Source organism: Manacus candei, unplaced genomic scaffold, assembly GCF_025592945.1.
Source record: "Manacus candei isolate 608988 ecotype Guabito, Panama unplaced genomic scaffold, ASM2559294v1 h1tg000113l, whole genome shotgun sequence".
NCBI classification, from domain to species: domain Eukaryota; kingdom Metazoa; phylum Chordata; class Aves; order Passeriformes; family Pipridae; genus Manacus; species Manacus candei.
Window position 1 is genome coordinate 515,516 of NW_026138161.1, and position 18,978 is coordinate 534,493.

The 18,978-nt window shown below is 38.0% G+C and overlaps 1 protein-coding gene across 4 annotated transcripts in view; it reads left to right on the forward strand.

The window, feature by feature from the left end:
• PPM1A (protein phosphatase, Mg2+/Mn2+ dependent 1A) overlaps positions 1–18,743 on the forward strand; it is a 34,705-nt gene extending 15,962 nt beyond the window's left edge. Inside the window, exons 3-6 of one of the 4 annotated variants that reach the window (XM_051769923.1) lie at positions 1,009–1,126; positions 6,108–6,216; positions 8,417–8,474; positions 10,771–18,743. In XM_051769923.1, the coding sequence (XP_051625883.1) occupies positions 1,009–1,126; positions 6,108–6,216; positions 8,417–8,474; positions 10,771–10,818 (333 nt within the window). In that variant the 3' untranslated portion in view covers positions 10,819–18,743. Of the gene's footprint in view, positions 1–1,008; positions 1,127–6,107; positions 6,217–8,416; positions 8,541–10,770 lie in introns of those variants that run through there. The other 3 variants (XM_051769924.1, XM_051769922.1, XM_051769925.1) reach the window with 3 other exon arrangements.
• Positions 18,744–18,978: the final 235 nt, after the last annotated feature.

Genomic DNA, 18,978 nt, shown 5'->3' on the forward strand with positions numbered 1-18,978 from the left:
CATCTCTGTTTTTGCCACATGGCTAACAGGGTCATTGTTTCCTGTTTGGAAGAATGTAATTGCTTTCCAACACTTTGGCAGATTGATAATGTTTATGTTTTTGTTTGCAATTTTTGTTTGGTAGTCCTGAAAACAAATTCCAGGAAAGGAACAGTGGCTTGTGGATGCTGTAAGCTTTGCAGGAGCCAGCTGTCAGCACCTTCCCATGCACCCAGATACTGTTGTTCTGAACACTGGCTTGTTCTTGATCTTGCTGACATCAGTGGATTTAGTTATCATTAAAAGTTAGGCATATGGATGCATGTTTTGTAGACCAGAGCACAGGGGTATTGAAAGTAAACTGAACAATTACTTTGCATAAGCAGAATGTGGTTGTATTTTAACACATTCAAGTATTGGGGTTCTGTTTAGTTGGGTTTTAAATGTTTCCATTTCAAAGGATGTTTTTGTAGAGGCCTGGGCACCTCCCAGTTGGTCTTCAAACAAATTCTCTCACTTGTAACTTTCCTTGTTTGAAAAGAAAAGGGCTGGGGGGGAACCTAATAGCTGTGATTTTAGGGAAGCACTGTCCGAATTCAGGCTTTCCTGCCTACTGCTTTTAAGCAGTAATGGTTCTGTTCACCCATCTGATATTCAGCTGTTTTCCCCAAACAATTGGATAGTATTTGAAACAGGATGGAACACAACTTTGTGATTACACATCACTCATGACTAATGTCAGTTTTTAGACCGTGGGCTGTCTGTAACTGGCTCCATGTAGTCTTCAGACCACAAAAGAGGAAAGACCAAAGTGACTTAACAGCTGTACCGAATGAACGGGCGTGGAATTCTGTAAGGGGAAATTAATGCAAAGGATAATATTCATCCACAGTAGTAAATGTTGGATTCTAATACTGTTGGATCCTAATACCTTATGACTTGTGAATTTCTGTGTGTCAAATGCTTTGATGTGTATTTAGCCTGGTGTGTGTGTATACATTTCTCAAATCGTTTTTTCTTTTCCACCAGGGAAGTCGAGACAACATGAGTGTGATATTGATCTGTTTTCCGAATGCACCAAAGGTATCGCCAGAGGCGGTGAAAAGAGAGGCAGAGTTGGACAAGTACCTGGAAAGCAGAGTAGAAGGTGGATCATTTAAAAAAAAATAAGTAACTTTGTTTCTAAACAGATCCCTGGCCCCCTTCCCCTTCCAACAGCTAAACCCTTAACACATACAGGCTTCTTAATAGACCTTCAAGTGCCATTGGCCATCCTGTGTACCTCTGAAAAAGGCACTCATATATGTCCTGAAAAAACTCTGCTGTGAAAGTGCAGCGGCCTATAACCCAGAAAACTATTCAGGATGGCAGAGAATGCATTCGTGCCCAGAATTCTTCCTGAGTCTGTTGACAGCACTAACTTCAGACCAGTGAATCCTGATTCCTGTTACATGGAGTTAAATGAAATAATCAAAATATCTTGCAAAGTGTCTATGAAGATGGTAATTTGAGTGCCATTTTTCCATATAATTAAATACAAATCAGTTAGCTGTAATATTCTATTACCAGTTATAGTAGCATTACAACTTGATTACTGTAATCTTTAAGCTAATATATTTACTTATTTGAAAGCTGATCTTTAAGCATTCATGACAAACAAGCTGGGAACTCATCTTACTCTGATAGTAACCTCAAAATTTTTCCTTTAATTTGTATTTCTGGAGTTCTATAAACTGAAACTGCAAGCCTTGGGCTTTTTGGATCACATAAAAATGATACTTGAAATCAATTCGATTTAAAGAATTTCTGGTTCAAACTGCATTTATAGTGCCTTTTGGTATTTAAAACCAACCACAGCTTGGAGTTTGTTTCTGAAACATAAGACATGCTGTATGCATTATTTGCATAGGTTAAGTCTATTTTTGAAGTGGACTCCTCTAGACCTATATGTTACAAGTCTAGTTTTGTGTGTGTACTCCCAAGAATCCTTAATAGCACACCGGGCACAATAGGCAGACTTCTTCACAACTATGGTAGCAGTGATTAGTAAGTTAGAGGAGTATATTATGCACTTTTTCCCTCCTTAACTTGCGTGAAGACAACACAGTGCAGCTTCAGAAATCTCACAGAGAGCTTGCCTACATGGGAATTGTGGGTTCAGACAAATTAATGTGCAATTTTAAAGCACTTACAACCTGTGTAGGTGCTCCTTCAGAAAGTACCACGCTTTTCAAAGGCCTCATTCACAAGGTCTTGGCAAACTGCATCTGTTCTGCCCCTGAACAAATGTCCAGGCAGACATTTCTGTGCTTTAATCTTAACACTTGCCTGAGAGGAGAGGTTGGTGCCCAGGGAGCGATGGTGTGAATCTCCCTGGCAGCGCAGCAGAGATACGAGTGCGCGGTCACGCTGCGTGAGGGAAGTGTCAGATGGCTTCGTGCCTTGCAAAGCAGGGAGCAGGTTTGCACCAGGCATTTGGAGAGCTTGCTGTGTGTGTGTGTGCCCACCCACAGATTTGGTGGAGAACAAGTGTGCTGTACGTTCACACATTAATTTACAGCATGGTAACAGTCCTAATTTGGGCAAGTGTTGCCTTCTTATCTTAGATATTTTGTCTGAGTTCAGACAAACCCATGACCTAGAATATGGAAATATGTTCAAGTCAAGGCTGCATCTTCATTGTACCCCAGGAGTATTACAATGAGGAAAGCTGGCATTTTTGTACAGCTGCTTCATTTTACAAAGGAAGAACCTAAACACTGGACTTGCATGTGGTTGTGGTACATACAATGAGTTTGGCTGCTGGTACTTTGCAGTTATACAAATAGAAAATTTCAGGAATGAGCAAAGTGTGATAATTGCATAGAGGCAGAAGGATTCTGTATGTAGTTATAAAGCACTTTAATACTAATTTAATGGAATGATGTCTGAACACCTTGAGGAAATATATTGTACTTGCCCTCAAGGATTTTGCTTCTTTTTGAGAGTTCTTCTCAATCTTTTGCCTATAGTTGCACAAAGATATTATTTAAAGTAATAAATATGTAGTAAACACTACTCACCCCAGCAGCAATTTGTATCAGCTGTGTGCAGAGTTTGGCCTTTTACTTACTCATGAGAGAAGTTGAAAGGCTGAACTAAAGCAGAACTTCAAGAACAGGAATTGATTAATTTGGTTACATTTAACTTAATTCCTGTGCAGTTGAGTTGTTTCTGAAGTAAATGGATAATGCCTTATTGAGTAGTAAGGTAGGACTGCTACAGCATCTGAAACTTTATACACTACAGTGAATAATCTTGCTCTTACCTTAGGATACTATAAGAGTAGCAGTGCTTAACTTTAAAAGCCTAATTTTTGGCTGAAACAACTAGAACATATAAGGAGTACTTTTAGAATGATCTTACTAATCTGTAACATCAATTTAAAGTTAAAATGAATTAAAATGGAAAGTTGGTCAAAATGCATATTATGTATTTTTATGCACTTCAGTACTCAGTGAAGTCCAACAAGTAATGGGAGTCGATGCTTACTAGTGTGCATCTTTTTTCTGGTTGTATTTCTATTCCCTCAGCCCAGAATATATCCTTATACTGTTAAAAAGTAGTGCAAATTTTAAGACTGAATGGGACTTAGTACTGATGGTCATCTTGAATAAGGAGAGACGACTCAGATTTAGAAAACATAGGAAGTTTTCTACTCACCATGTCACTTAGCACTCTCCTTCGACTACTTCTGATGTGTTTGTGGTCCAGATTCATAGCTACAATAAATAATGGAAGAAGCAGCAAGTGTGGAGAAGCATCCTTGTGCCATTACTTGCAATAAATCAATGTTACCCCTAAAATATCATGTGAACTTCATGGTAGAAGTAACCAGTCATTCCAAAATGTGTTGCTATTATTTGCACTAATATGTGTTATTGATGTGTTGACTCTAAAAAGAAACTTGTCTAAGCTTTTTTTTTCTGTTCTCATTTTTTTTTTTTACATAAAACCATTCCGTAATAAATAATCCTTACAATATTTATACCTATAGAGAGATAAATAATTTTAAGCTAGCTGTTACATGTTCCTTTCCTTATTTTCACAAAAACAAAGCTCTGACTTTTTCTTAAACTTTGTGTGGAATTCCCATTTTTGAATCCTTTATTTTAGGGTTTTAAGTACATTTTTTCCAGTACTTGATGCCATGAAAATGTGTAGAAGGTTTAAAAGTAAATTAAAGATTGGGGGGAGGGTTGAAGGTGTATTGAAACAAGATAATTCCAATAAATTAAACACAGCTAGCAGACCGACTCCATTTGTTGTGTCTTCAGTGTTCATTCAGTCTGTATCTATAGTTTTATCAAAGTATAAATGTATTCATTTAGTGGAGACTGTATGTTAAATGTACTGCAGTTACAGGTTGTGAAACTGTGTAGCATAGGTCAACTATAAATTCCTTATTTTTGTACAGCAGAACTTTAGCACTAGCACAATGTAGCATATACTAGATGTTCAAAATTGCACAATAAAGGAACTTGGCAAACCAAATCTGAGATCTTGGCTTCTTATTCAGATTTAAGAGTCTTAGATTATTTATTTACTAAACATTAGATGGTAAAATGAATTTTGGCTGTAGATTTTGAGGAAATGGCAAATTTTTGAGGGGTCTCTGGTGTGCGGTGTCATGTATTTGAAATGTAGGTTTTGAAGTAAACAGCTTAAAGCTTTGTGCTGCAGAGTCTGATGCTGGCTGAGGACTAGACAGTGTTTCCACTATACCTTGCAAATAATTTACACAGCCTGACTGCAAAATAGAGCCGATGCTTTTTATAAACACACACAGCCCCGAAAAACTATAACACGAACAAAAAGTAGTTCACAACTGTTGGTTTTAATTTTATTTTTTTTTTTAACTAAAAGGAACTGGATACATGTTGGTTTTAAAGGATTTCAGTGTGCTTTATCTCACAGATTATAAAATGGAAACTTGGTATGTTCTTCTGGAATTATTTAGGGCAAAAACTGAATGCTAGACTATTTTTCAGAAACGGTTCTGATGAATTCCAACTACTTTCAAACTGTGTAAATGCTCTATTACATGAAAAATAGTGTGCCTGTACATATGTGCATGTATAGATGTGCACATATGTACAAATTATTGTATGCATGTTGCAATATTCACTTGAAGATCAACAGCACCAGATCTTAATAGTTCATGTATTTTGCAATTTCTGAGAGCTCCTGTTTACAGAGAAACCGAGGAGATGCATTTCTTGCTTGTTCTTTAAGTTTCCTAAAATCCCTGTTTAAAGAGCGGCTCTTCAGGGGTGGGGTGGTCTGAAATCTCTTCAATTCAAATAAAATTGTGTGCTTATGGCTTGAGGAAAAAAAAAAATAAAGCAAACGCCAAAAAAAAAATAAATCCAACCAGGCCTAAGAATAAAGTTAAAGAATTAATTTCTTGGCAAACGAGACTGTGGCTATAATACAGATTCTCTTCACCCAGAAGCTGGAGTGGATCAGCTTTTAAGTATCTGCTCAATATTTAAATATCCCCTGAGTCGAGGATGGAACTGTCAATTGGATGTGGTGTCCCTGGCTATTAATTTGTGTGTAATAATTCTTAAAATTTGCATATTCCTGTGATGCAGTGAGATACAAGTATTGGCTGATACACATACAGCCACAGGGGTTATTTTTAATATGTCTGACGTTTTGTTTCTTGAAAATATTATGCTTTCTGTGATGGCAATAATATTTTATCTTCTGTTGCAGCCATAAAGCTGATGTTAATATCTGCCTCATGCCCTGGGCATTTCGTTGGGGAGATATTACGTCTTCTATCTAGTGTATAGCAGGAAAACCATTAAAGAATTTTTTTCCCCACTGTTACTAGGTAGCTGTGTATTTCCAAAACCAGTGTGCATGTTAACAGCAGTGTATCATTGTCAAATCTGTTACAGGCTCTTTTCCTTTCAGAACCAAAAGTAACAATTACCATGCTGAGTACGATCTGTCTTTTTTTTTTTTTTCTTTTTTTTTTTTTTTTAAATGTTAAGCTGCCTTTTTATAAAACTGAGTGTTTCAATCTTTTAAAGTTAAATTTGGACTGCACTTACAAAAAAAGTACTTCTGATTCCCAGAGATCATAAAGAAGCAGGGTGAAGGAGTGCCAGACTTAGTCCACGTGATGCGTACGTTAGCAACTGAGAGCATCCCAAACCTCCCGCCCGGGGGGGAGTTGGCAAGCAAGTGAGTTCACATCAGTGTACATGTGGTTTTTGATTTAAATCCCAACTTAACTGCAAGGCCACTCTTAAAAGTTGGGGGGGGGGGGAGAGGGGGAGAAGGGAGGGAAGAAGGGTACAGGACAAAAGGTGATGATCTGTTCTCTAATTTTTATTACTCAGTTGTTCTGAGTGAAAAGAACAGGCATAAGAACGGAGTTAACTATGAATCACTGCGAAAATTAAATGTCAAACTGTAGTTTTGGGAAGCAATGAGGGTTTTTTAAGGGTGGCCTGAGTTGTTATTTTTTTTAATTAACTGGGGTTTCGGGGGGGGAGGTTACATTTGAACGTGCAAAAATAATGCACTGAATTTAGTGATTACTTGGATATGTATTTCTGCACTTTGACAAGAAGTGATATGCATAAGATGTTTTGTTTGGCAGCTTTCTTTCCTTGTCTGTAGCTAAAGCCATGTTGTAATCACTTAAAAATTTGCTTTTGTTTTCTCTCTGCTTGTGACAAATCTGAAAACAAGATAGAAGTCTATAAAAAAAAAAAGTGGGAAGTTAAATTTACAGCTTTGTCTTTGAAGAGTTCAGTGATGATGCTCTGTGGCTTCTCAAATGTTCAGTTTTTAAGGAAGCAATGTCCTTAGCTCGTTTGCACCCCAAACCAAGTGCTTTTTGGTTCAAAAGATTGTTCATGAGCCTGTGCTGTGTTAAAATGAATTGGGCACATTTGGTACAGAGTATTTTTGACCTTTCAGAGTGTGATTTTTGTATTGTTACACCAAAAGGTGAAGACTTTAGGCATGTAATTGAATAAATGACAAATGAATAAATTGAATAATTATAAAATAACTGCAAAGATGGCTTCTACAAAACAAAATTGTTCTTCTATGAACTGTTTGACTTGGAAAAGAAGAGATTGCAATTTCATGTAAAATAGCATCTATTTGGGACATTTTGCTGTAGTCTTGAAGTATCAGTCAGTTACTCATGAAATACAGCATACAAATTGGTTTTTCTTCATCTCCTTTGGTTAGTGGTAGCATCATGGTTGTGAAGAAATGCTGAAGTGACAGACTTCTGTGGGATTTTGTGTCTTAGTGATGCTGGTTTGAGTAGGGACTGATAAAAATGTGAATTTAATTGGATGTTAGTGTAACTTAAAGCACTGTTGCCAATTTGGAAGGAGTATAATGCTTTTCAAGAAATCTGCCTTTATTTAGAATCAAAGATACCTATTTCTTGAGAGATAAGGGAAACTTTCCAGTTCATACATGCAACATACTTTGTCTGTAATTGCTTCATTTTGTTGCTTTAAATCCAGCCTCTTCTTCCTATAATCATTCACTGCATTCACTGTGATGTTTATTCATGGTAGTTCCTGACTTTTCAGTATTATGGGATGATTCCAAAGCCTGTCATCTGCTTTTTTTTCTTCTCATGTACTCCTTTGTGATTGCTCTGCATGCATTCATCAGCAGTTTAAAGGTGGTTCTTTGAAGTTTGTTTTGTATCACAGTTTCAGTCTCCTTCTACTTCGTCACACTTGATTTTGCAGAAGGGGATCTGGAAGAAAGTTGCTTTTAAAGTCCAGCCTATAATTCCTGTTTTTTACTCCCCTCTTTCCTTCCTGGTCTCCCTCCAAAGTTGTTTACTTATATACTGGGAAAGGCAAAGGCTTCCTCTTCCTTCAGCTTCACATTGGATTCTTTTTTTTTTTTTTTTTAATTTACTACCAATTTTCAAGAAAACTTTGTTACATAAATAAAAATCATGTTGCTCACTTACATGTGGATTGCAAATTTTCTATTAATATTTATCCATCCCTTTCTTATCAATTTTCTATCAGTATTAGAAAAACCAATCATCCCAGAGACGAAGGTTAATTTCAAGCTATCTTAAATATGCTAAGCATGTTTTCTTTTAAAAGGAGGAAACTGTCAAGATGATTGAAATAATTTTTAATTTGTTTTGCCAGACAAAATTTGCCTCAGTCTGAAGATAGAATACACAAAGCTGCTATTTGCAGTTTAATGTCTTTTCGGAGAAAAGTTGCTGGAGAGTATTGGACCTATCATTGTAGAAGAGTATTCTGTGAATTTACAGCCTTTTAAAGTTTACATTTTAAATTAAAACTGTACTTAGGGAATTTGACTTTAGAGAAAAAGAAAGACACAACCTTAAAATCTTGTGGGGTTTGTTTTTTTGCTCTAGACGGAGTGTGATTGAAGCCGTTTATAACAGACTGAACCCCTACAGGAATGATGATGCTGTAAGTATCCTTTCTCTTACATTACCTTTACCCCCACCCCAGTTATTTTAGCTGCTTTGGAAAGAAACATTGCTAGTTTTTATTAAAGACCTCTTCCCCAAGGAAGGAATAGCAGTGTTGTACTCTTGGGACTGTGTTCCGTGGTGGTTTTCTGCTGCCTTCTGCTGATCACAGTCTCAAAACTCCAGTGTGGTTGACTCATTTGTCCTCTGGAATGTCATTATTTCAGTCCTGCCTGGATTTCCAAATGCTGCCAAATGGTGGAAAGAGTCATGGGGGTTTTTCCCTTCTTTATGGGCAATGTTGTCCCCCAAATATCAAGAAGATAATGCCTCTACTTAAAGGTTAAACAGATGTGTAATTATCAGCTTTAAGAATATATTATTCACTAAGTGGACTGGGGGGGGAAACCCACAAACAGAAAACCTCTAGAATATGAACTGTGGTCCCAATTGCAGCTTGATCACCAGAAACAACGTTCTCTCACCAGAAGTGCTGTATGTCATGAAGTAGTTAAACTGATCCTTTTACCCATCAGCAAAAATTGCTTAAATGTGACATAAGTGAAATGCATCCAGACAATAAAGAGTTGGGCATTCATTTATTTGTCTGTCCTTGTTCTATTTTTAGCATAAAAATTCCTAAATAGTGGCTGAAAGAGAATGCTTTGCCTTGAAAATACATTCTGTACAATGTTGCTGTCCTACAAATGTACAGTACACAAACGTTGTGATGATGTTCGTGACTTGGATACCGAAATTTGCATATGGAATAGTTGGCAAGCAGCTCGTGCATTTTTACTCATACTGCTTTTATTCTTCATCCTGGCACATGAAACAGCCATTTTAGTCTTTCATATAATTGTTCTCCTTTGCTACTTCTGGTCTTGAAGGAAAAACTGGAGGTGGTACTTTTGCAAAGGGTAATTTCAGTTTGTGTTGTTTTTACTACACCTCCGTGCCAACTGTTCCCCTCTATGGTTTGTAATGGGTTCTGTGTGCGAGTTTGAGTGAAGGGTGCAGAACTTCAGTGCTAAGAAATTATCATGTGTGGCATTGCTAGAGACTTAATTAGCCTCTTTTCTCTCCAAGGAGCAGTAAGGCAGTGCTTTAAAGACAAGTAATATTTCTACCTCCTGCAGTCTTAGTAATGACGGGGAAGTGTAGCTGTGGAAGCACCAGGATACGCTGTTGTTAAAGCCCATGGTGGCCCTTAATTACTTAAGGAAAGGGGAGCAGGTAATGCTGAAACAACCAAACCAAAGGTGGCTGCACAGAAGCAGTTTGATGCCTGTGCTGCTGATTTAGCTGTTGATTTAGCTGTGGTCCCAGTTAGTTGTGGCTAACCTGTGTAACCCCCGAGGGGGCAGGGAGAGAAAGCTGAATATAGAGCACTCTGAGCAAGGGAAAAGGAAACAGACGTGCCACAAAGGCAACTGGATTAAAAACTACCTAGTAAAATTAAACATTGGTTAAACCAGGGATTGGTTAAACATTTTCCAGGACTCTGGTAGTTACACAAAATCCACTCTTGCCCATGGGACTAAATGGACCAAATTTTAGAGACACTGGAACAGGTTGCCCAGGGAGGTGGTGGGTGCCCCAGCCCTGGCAGTGTTCAAAGCCAGGTTGGATAAGGCCTTGAATAATCTGGTCTAGTGGGAGGTGTCCCTGTCTGTGGCAGGGTGGGTTGGGACTAGGTGATCTTTAAGGTCCATTCCAACCCCTTAACATTCTGTGATTCTCTGATGACACTCAGGTGGCCATATGGTTATGATTTGGAGCATGACATGTTTCTACTTCCCTTTTTTTTTTTGTTATATACATTTATTTTTTCCTCTTGTGGTTTTATTACTATCCAAAATTAGGGTTTTCTGCAGTTGTCCAAACTACACATCTGTAACCTTAAATTCTAAGTGCTGAAATAGCTCTCAGTTCTAGCAGGGCATCAGTTAAGTCTCTGTGTTCCTCTGCAGTGAGGGAGGGCTGAGAACACAAAAGATGACAATGGTGGTAACACATGAAATGAGGCACATCCTGCTCTTTTATCACACCTGTTTACTGAGTGTATCCATTTTGTATTACTTCTGACTACTCTGAAAATGCTTCTTAGTAATGTTCCTGCGATATTATTTTGAGACTTGATAAAACACTTGGTCAGATTTTTAAATGTCTTGGTTCTAATGTTTCATATATTTATTAAGAATATATGGGGTTTAGATACTTCTTAAATGATACTTCTGAAAGGGGAGAGAAAACAAGACTCATGAAATGATTTAAGTCTCCACCCTTTTCAGTCTGGATTATCCAGAAACTCCTGCAACAATGGGCACTCCAGACTTTAAAGGGTTCCTTCTTTTTTCTTTAAGGATTCTGCCTCAACTGATGATATGTGGTAAAACTGCTCATCTAGCTGTGGAGTTCACGTTTCATCCTGCAAATGAAAGTGCAGCCCAACCTCAGTGACCCTTCTTAACATCCATCCTCAACCTTAATTAAAGAAGGGAATATGATGTGTTGGTGAGAGTGACTACAGCAGTACGACACCTAGCCCAGGAACTGATCATTTTTGTAAAACAGACTTCTGTAAACGTGATTTCAAACCATAATTCATGTTGTAAATCAGACTCCAGCAATTTATGTTGTATGATTTTGTTTTTGTAAAGTGCAATTGTCTTTGTACAAAATGCTCATATTTAATTATGAACCGCTTTAAATCACTATAAAGGTTAGAAGAAATGTTTTGGCTTGTGTGATGCAACAATATATATCCCTTTTAAATTCATGTTGTGGTTTTGGATTGCAAGGAGCAGCAGCCTAGCCAGCTAGGTGCTCAGGAGGTGCACAAAACTGTAAAGATAACTTTTTGGTTTATATGAAAGCTGAACTCGTGGGCAACTTACCAGAAATTACAGTGTGTGAATTTTGCTTGGCAATGGAAAGATGACTTAAAAGTAGTGCACATTCTTCAACAAATGGATATCATTTTCTTGGATGCACTCCTGCTCTCACGTTGGAGTTGAAGGGATTTGCGATTTTGAGTTCAGTGGGAGTTAAATCATGCCCTGTTAACAGTATCCTCTTCCTACAAATCTTGGGATCAGAATGCCTTGATTCTTTGCACCTCTTTTCCCATTAACCCTCACCTGAAACTGCTGATCACTGAGCACGAACAGGCAGCTTTCTACGTCCAGTAGGAGTCTGCAGCATTTTTACAATCCTGATTGGCTGGGTCTGCTGCTGTTCCAAGTAAAATGCTCTGAATTCCATTTTATCAATAAAGCTTGATTTAACAAACAAGACCTTTACCCATAAATGTGTAATTCCTTTTTTCCTGCCTTTGAAAATGTCAGTGCCATTGTAAATGATATTTTACTTGTGGAAGAATATTTTTATTAATTGGTAGCCCATTTTTAAAATGGGAAGGATTTTGATTATTGCCCAAGACATAGCCATATGCTAGAGGATGATGTGGGATTAATCCGTTACCCTATTTTTTACAAGTGTGGGTTTTTTCAGGCTTTTTGGTGGTGTTTTTTGTTGTTTTTTTTTTTCTCCTCCCTACTGAAGATGTGCATTGGTTTGAATTTGCCTACTGTTTGATAAAAATACATGTGTCAAAGCCTGACAATCTTTAACATTTTATGGTGTGTGTTTTTAATTGACCCACTTACTTAGAATGAGAGACTAGTGGTTAAACAGTACTTGTGATTTGAGGTATAGCATGTTGACAATATTTAACTGTTCGTTGTTTAAAATTCTAATTTAAAATTTTATAAGATAATAAACTAATTTGATTTAAGCTTAGCTTTCTCCCATTGAGCATACGAAAATTAAGTTTTCAAGTCAGTCATGTTTGCAAAACTGCTGTTTTGTGCACCTTGTATTGTCTTTTTGGTTGAGAATATTGTATTTAATATGTAGTTTACTCATTTAGTAGGCAGATTCCCCAAAAGGAAAATCAGTAAAACAAGTAGATTGTAACATTTACTGCAGTTAGACAGAATCAAAACTTGGTGTATAATTACTTTTTGATAGGAAAACGTAGTACAATGCATTTTGCTATATTTGTCTTTCCCTAACTTTGACATATACATATTTGTATATATAGCCTTAAAACTAATGCAGAGTTAGGGAACACTGAACAGTGAAAAAAGTAACTTATAGTGTCTTGGAACTAAGTATAGTATATACCAGCAAACTTTTCTTTTATCCCTCTTGTCTATGTGGGGTGCTTAAACGTAACTTCATTGTATTCAGTTTGTAATCTGTTCAAGCATGAATGAAGAAAACATAAGCACTATTTGTATTTATAAATTTATAGCAATTTTTGCTTAAAGAACCAGTTCCTTACCTACCTATGAATAAATGCTTAAAATGTCTAATTTTGTTGTAGAGTGCACAACTATAATAATGTTAAGTTATAGCTTCACAGGCACCTAATTAACAAGCATATTTAATAATACATGGCGTATTAGTGCGAAAAGCTAAACTTAATTTAGGACTAGGCAGAGAAAGTTCTGTCCTTTTTCATAGAGACTAAAGTTTAGTTTTGGAAACTGCAAAACCTTGAACTGGACTGTGGAACCTTTGAGTTTTAAACTTGTACGAATCGGAAGCAAAACTGTGGTGTGAAAAGCCATACTTACTTCAAACCATAATCACTTAAACTGTCTCAGTGACAAAGGAGATATCTGAAGCCTCTTCTGGCGAGGTCTCCTGAAGGTTAGAGAGGTGATAATTTTGCTGTTGCTACAGGCCATGTGAGTAGGTTTGAGGGTAGTGGAAGAAAGCCCGTTTCAGGCCTTTCTCTCTCCCGCCTACATTCAGCTTTTTGGTGAGGTCAGAGCACTGAATTATTATGTATGCATAAACACTGCCATTTTAGATAACAGATTTTGATTACAGAATATACCAGTTGAGTATATAAAGCATCCTAGAGAAGAGGCAATCTGTACTTTTCACTGCTCTGAAAAGAAAAAAAAAAAAAGGCACTTTTGCACCTTTGTGCATCTCCTTCTTGCACCAGAAACTTTTTTTTAAATGCTAAAAACATTAGCACCTCAGGGGCAAGGCAGCAATTTTTATTTTGAAGTATTGTGTGCTATTTATTTCCCTCTTGGAAAAAGATTCCTGTGTGATGGAAATGAAAATTGTGTGATGTTAAAAGATGTATTTTTAAATACATGTTCAAATAGGATGGTCCCAATTTGCTTGTTTTTAAAAGGAAATGACATTTGTAAAGCTACTTTGCTTCGTATGCCATGCAACTTTGTTTTCCTTCTACATTTGACAGCTTCACTGGCTTCAGTTTCTGTGAGTTTTGTTGTAGTCAGATTAAATGTTTCGCTGATCGTTCTGGGAGAATACCTGTACTGCTTTATAGACAACTGTTTCAAATAATTCTCACTAATTCAGCATTGAAATATGTTCAAGACAGAGGCTTCTAAAATGTCTTTTAAACGAATGTTGGATGAACTGAATGCCATGGCATTGATCAGGGTCCTAGATTTGCAAGGCTTTGTAAATCCCTTTTATCAATAGAGCCCCTGGTGGGGCAGAAATCAGCAGGTCCCATCGAGTTATAGAGCCAGAGCCTTTCAGCTGGGCTTGCTCTCACCTGGCCCAGGAGCAGCACCACCAAGACCTTGAGGCACAGCCATCAGAGCAAAAATCAGAATTGGAGAGAGAAATTCCATCTGCCTGTCATTGAGCTGCACTAATCCTTGGCTGTGTCGTACTAGCAAGGTGCCTGCTGAATACTGAGCAATAGATGAGCAATGGTAGCAGTTACCTTGAGAGGTCATGCAGGTGCCAAAGCTGATCTTTTTAACATTTCCTTGTAATAAACTGACTTCAATGTCCATTACTTTATTTATTGCAAAGCTGGTGCTGTCTCAACTCAATATAGGTCTGAGCTATTTTGCTCAGTTCAAGAATCGGAAACTTAACAAAATTAGGGAACAGTTTTCCCTTTACTTGATTCCCTGATGAGAATCCCATCTTACTTTGATACACTGGGATAGGACAGACTTCCTGTTGCATTCCATTTTTAGTAATTTATGAACGAAGGATATGGTTTCCTGATAAAGTTACTTCAAGACTAAACGTTGCTCCAGGTTTGTCCCTACTGCCTTTTTTTGTGCCAGTACTTGCCCTTATGTGGGCACGGAGTTAGGACAAAGAGAAGCCCTGTCCTCTTCAGCTGGGTAAGCTGATAATCCAGCTGTGGGGTGCTGGTGCTAGGGCAAGATGGAGGGTGGGGAGGCAGGACTGGGAGCAAGGAATGTTTGCACCACCCGTCCTGCCGCCATGTGGGAAACCACACCCAGATAAATGATGGGCTGTGTAGGGAGTATCGAAGCCTTTGCAGGTCTTTCCCCGCTCTGTACTTATGAGAGACATTTTGCTTTGGTAAACGTTCTTTTTCTTAAAACTGGAATCATCAAACTTTGGTCTTAACGTCCTGTGTGCGCGTTCCGTGCTGACAAACCTCGTGTTTGTGTTCTCTAGGGGTGTGTGGCTCTGTCCTGTGGGAGAGACAGCACGGCTGCCACAATTAGGTTAATGATATGGTTGTTACAGGTTACCTTATTTCAGTGTACATCAGGATTTCATCATGCTGAGATAGATGTTCACCTTCATCTCTACCTGCACCTTCTTGAATTGCTCTTATGCACAAATGATTTGGTGTATTTGAATTTCTTGATATTTAAACTTGGCCGTGTCTGAAAGGGGCAAACCTTTAGGAAAAGAGTGCCCTTTTCCTCATCCCTCGGCAAAGGCAGTATTTAATACAAACCTGATGTACCTTGCATAGGTTCAGAAACGGCAGAACTTTAGAGCTGCAGAGCTGTACCTGACATTCTTCTGTAGAAAATGAATTGTTACTCTGTGCCAAGCTTCACAAGACATGAAAATGATGTCTCCTAGATAACGAGTGTGGCTCCCTGTTCCTACCACTACCCGTGTCTGAGGTGATCATTCCTGAGCCTTTGTAGACGAGCTCAGGGTGTAAACTCTCTGTTTGGCTGGACAGGGTTTTTACCTCTTGAAGTGGTAAAAAGAGGCTCCAGACATGGATTTCTAGGATTCTGTAGTGCATAAAATGAATGTGATTCCTGCCATAAACTGTAAAAAAAGGAGCAAAATTTAGAAGTACCACTCTGAGGCTAAATAATTTTGACTGACCTGTCTGAATTACTGATCAGAGAATCTAATCTTCTGGTGAGCTCTTTCTGTGGAGTGTTTGCACAGTCTGCAGGTCTCTGCAGACCCAGGTGTGCCCATCTGAAACACTGTAGCCTTATTTTGCTTAATAACATTGCTTTATAAATGAGGTAGCAGTCACCTGGGCCGTGGCAATTGTTCACAGGAGTTCAGGAAGCTGTAGGAAAACTTGAAGCTCGTCTTTATTCTTATGGACCACTAAAAGCATTCAAGTAGAAAAAAAAAAAACAGACATGCTGAAAGTTGAGTTCACGTTGTCTCCCCCTGAAAACTTGTTTTCAGAAAAATGACAAATACTTCTACTATTTGCTTAATAAGTGAAAAAAGTGTCCTGAGCTTTAATCTCCTGATTGTTTCAGTTGTTGACCTATAATGACTTAGGCTTTATGTATATTCATTGCTTTATCTGTGTTTTTATTTGATGTTCCTTTTGAGTTGCAGTAAACCAGATCTTTTTTTTCCCCCCTTCTTTGCTTCCAAGCTAAGGCAACAGGAGTGATAATGATGTCCTAGGAAAGGGTTTTGGGAGAGGCTTGCTTTAAGTGCAATGACCACAAACTTTTGCAATGACAAAAGTTGAGAAAGTGAGCTTAAGTTTAAAAATGCCTTTTACAGAATTAAGGAAATCATTCTATTCTGATATTGTCAGAACTTCAGTGGAGGTGGGATGACAGGTCAGATTTCTAGAGTATGTATTGGTTTATATCTAGTGACATTTTTACACTTAACTTGTACTGACTCCTGCCCAAATGCTTTTTAAAATATCACTAGGCATGTGCTTTGTTTTTTTTCTTCCCCCCCTCCCCCAAAATAGGAAGAATAAAACCAATGGTCCTTACTGCTGTGTAAGCAGCCACTTATTTGCAGGGGTGGGTGCTGTGTCAGGTAGTGCCATTTTCCTTCAGGAACACAACATCTGCACTTGTCAGTGTGCTCAAGAACATTGAGCCACAGCTGAAATCCCTTTTTGCCTCCATGGGCTGTTGGCTCTGAAGAGCTGGCGGGAGCGTGGGGGTTTTACAGCCAGAGTGGGCAGGACTCTCCATGTGTATTGTGAGGAGGCCTCCAGAGTTGAGGGAGATGCCACTGTTGTATAGTTTTAGAAATAACTTTAAGAAAAAATGAGGAAACACGTTGGGTCATAAAACATCATGTATTTCTATCAATTCCTATAGACTAAGGTCCAGAGTTTAGTTTCACCTGTGTAAGTGAATTCCACCCATTCTGAGCAGTGCAAATACTGGGCAGCCGATTTCATTGCTTGGGGATTTCAGATTGGAGGCACAATGTTTCTGTTCACACTAAAATTAGACTAAAACAGTCTTGGGAAAATCAGGCACGAACTTAAATTTACATTCTGCTGACATTGATGAAGCTTTGCTCACAACATATAAAGTTTGCACATGTGTTGTTGGAGCCTTAAGTGCCCCACTTCTCTTGGAATGAAAAACAAATGTAATCTTTATCCAGTTTAGGTTTTGAAAAAGCTTTTTGGAGCCAAAGGGAAGAAGGTGGTAATGTTAAAGCAAAATGTTAGATTATTTGGAGGTAATTTCATTAAGTCTTTAAGCATCTAAGATTTTTTTTTCCTTTTAAAACCTCAGAAGGGCACAGTTTAGGAGGTTTGATGAAATGCTTTTAGCTGTAAATAAATAAAAGGATGAAACCCAAAATGGGTTACCTAGGATAGAAGAACAATGAGGCCCTAAAAATGTAGGAATAAATGTGCTGAATTTGCATAGCATTATTTCCATGTCCAGTGGTGGACCTACTGAAAGGTTGGAACTGGATGATCTTTAAGGTCCCTTCCAACCCAGACCATTCTATGAATCATTCTATGAAAGGATCTTTATCAGTGTTGACAGGGGAACCTTTTATCATTGCTGAGTGATGCCAGACTGACAAGTCTGCTGCAGTTTGAAATTTCCAGCCTCTTAAATTGGGAAGTGGGCATTACATACCAGATCCCCAGTACATGAGATGCTGCAGTACCTGTTACCCCACATTCTGTGGGTTAATGCCCTGCAGCCCTTGGGTGCTGGGAGTTGGGATTTCCCAGCCTGTTATTGCTGATGGTGTGATTTGCAGTGACCTTGGGTACCAAGAGTTAAGGTGTATTTAAGAACCGGATCTAACTCTTTGGTGCCAGGAATCTAGTTTTTGGAGTAAGTGCTGAATTATGCAAATGTTCTTGGCCAATGGCGCCGGGTAGTTCAGTGCTCAGAAAACTAAATTACTAGTGATGAAGAGTTAGTATGAGAAAAAAGCCAAGGTTCTCCTAAGCCAGCTGGATGTCTGAAAAGCATGACATTTGAGTTCCAGGACCTTCTTATTTTATAAATCTTTATAAGCAGAGATTTTGGTTTCTAGCATCTGTCTTGTTTCTAAGACCACGTACAAACATGCTGAATTAGAGAGTTTTCACCTGTCTTCTCACAGAATTGACTCCACATCGTATCATAAAGAGTCTCGTTTGTAGTGACATGCTGTGCCTGTCTTTTTAGAAAATTCATGACCTCTTTATATCTATTTTGTGGAAAGTGTAACTTTTTTCATTGATGACCTGTATAAATGTGTGTTACGAATGGAGAGATTTAAGCTTGAAAAGCATGTTTGCAGATTACACAGCTTCATTATGGAATTTATAAATTTAACAGAGTAATATACAAGAGCATAACTATTTTCCTTAAGTAGAATGTATAACAATATATAATAAATTATTCTCCACGTAGTTCACCCACTATTTACAGTTTTACACAATTCAAACTGTGTGTTTACAGAAAGTTCAATAAATGTATATTTTGTACTATGTACAGATTCCTGGTCCCAAAGAAAATGTGTGAACTTAGTTTCTAACTTAACTTTTGAGATTGTACTTTTTTTTTTTTTCCTTTTCTTTATTTTTTTTGGTTTGGAATCAGTTGAACAAACTGCGTTTCGCCTGTCGATGGTGGAGGATTGCATTGGAGTAAACGGGAATTGGAAATATTTCTAATCTACAAAAGTGATTCCACTAAATAAAACAGGCAATTACATCGTGTGTGTGTATTTGAGTGCAATGCTACAAACCACTCCCACATTTATTGTCCCCGATTTACAAACTTACCAGGCCTCCTCCTATTTTCTGGCTCAAGGGAGTTAGATTTAGACAGAATATCGAGGGCCTATTTTGATCACTCTTAGTCACAATAATAAAACTCCCCATTTTCACCTGGTTTTTCCCTTACATGTTGAAATTCTAACATAAAGCAGTCTGTGCTTGGCTTCAGCCCTGG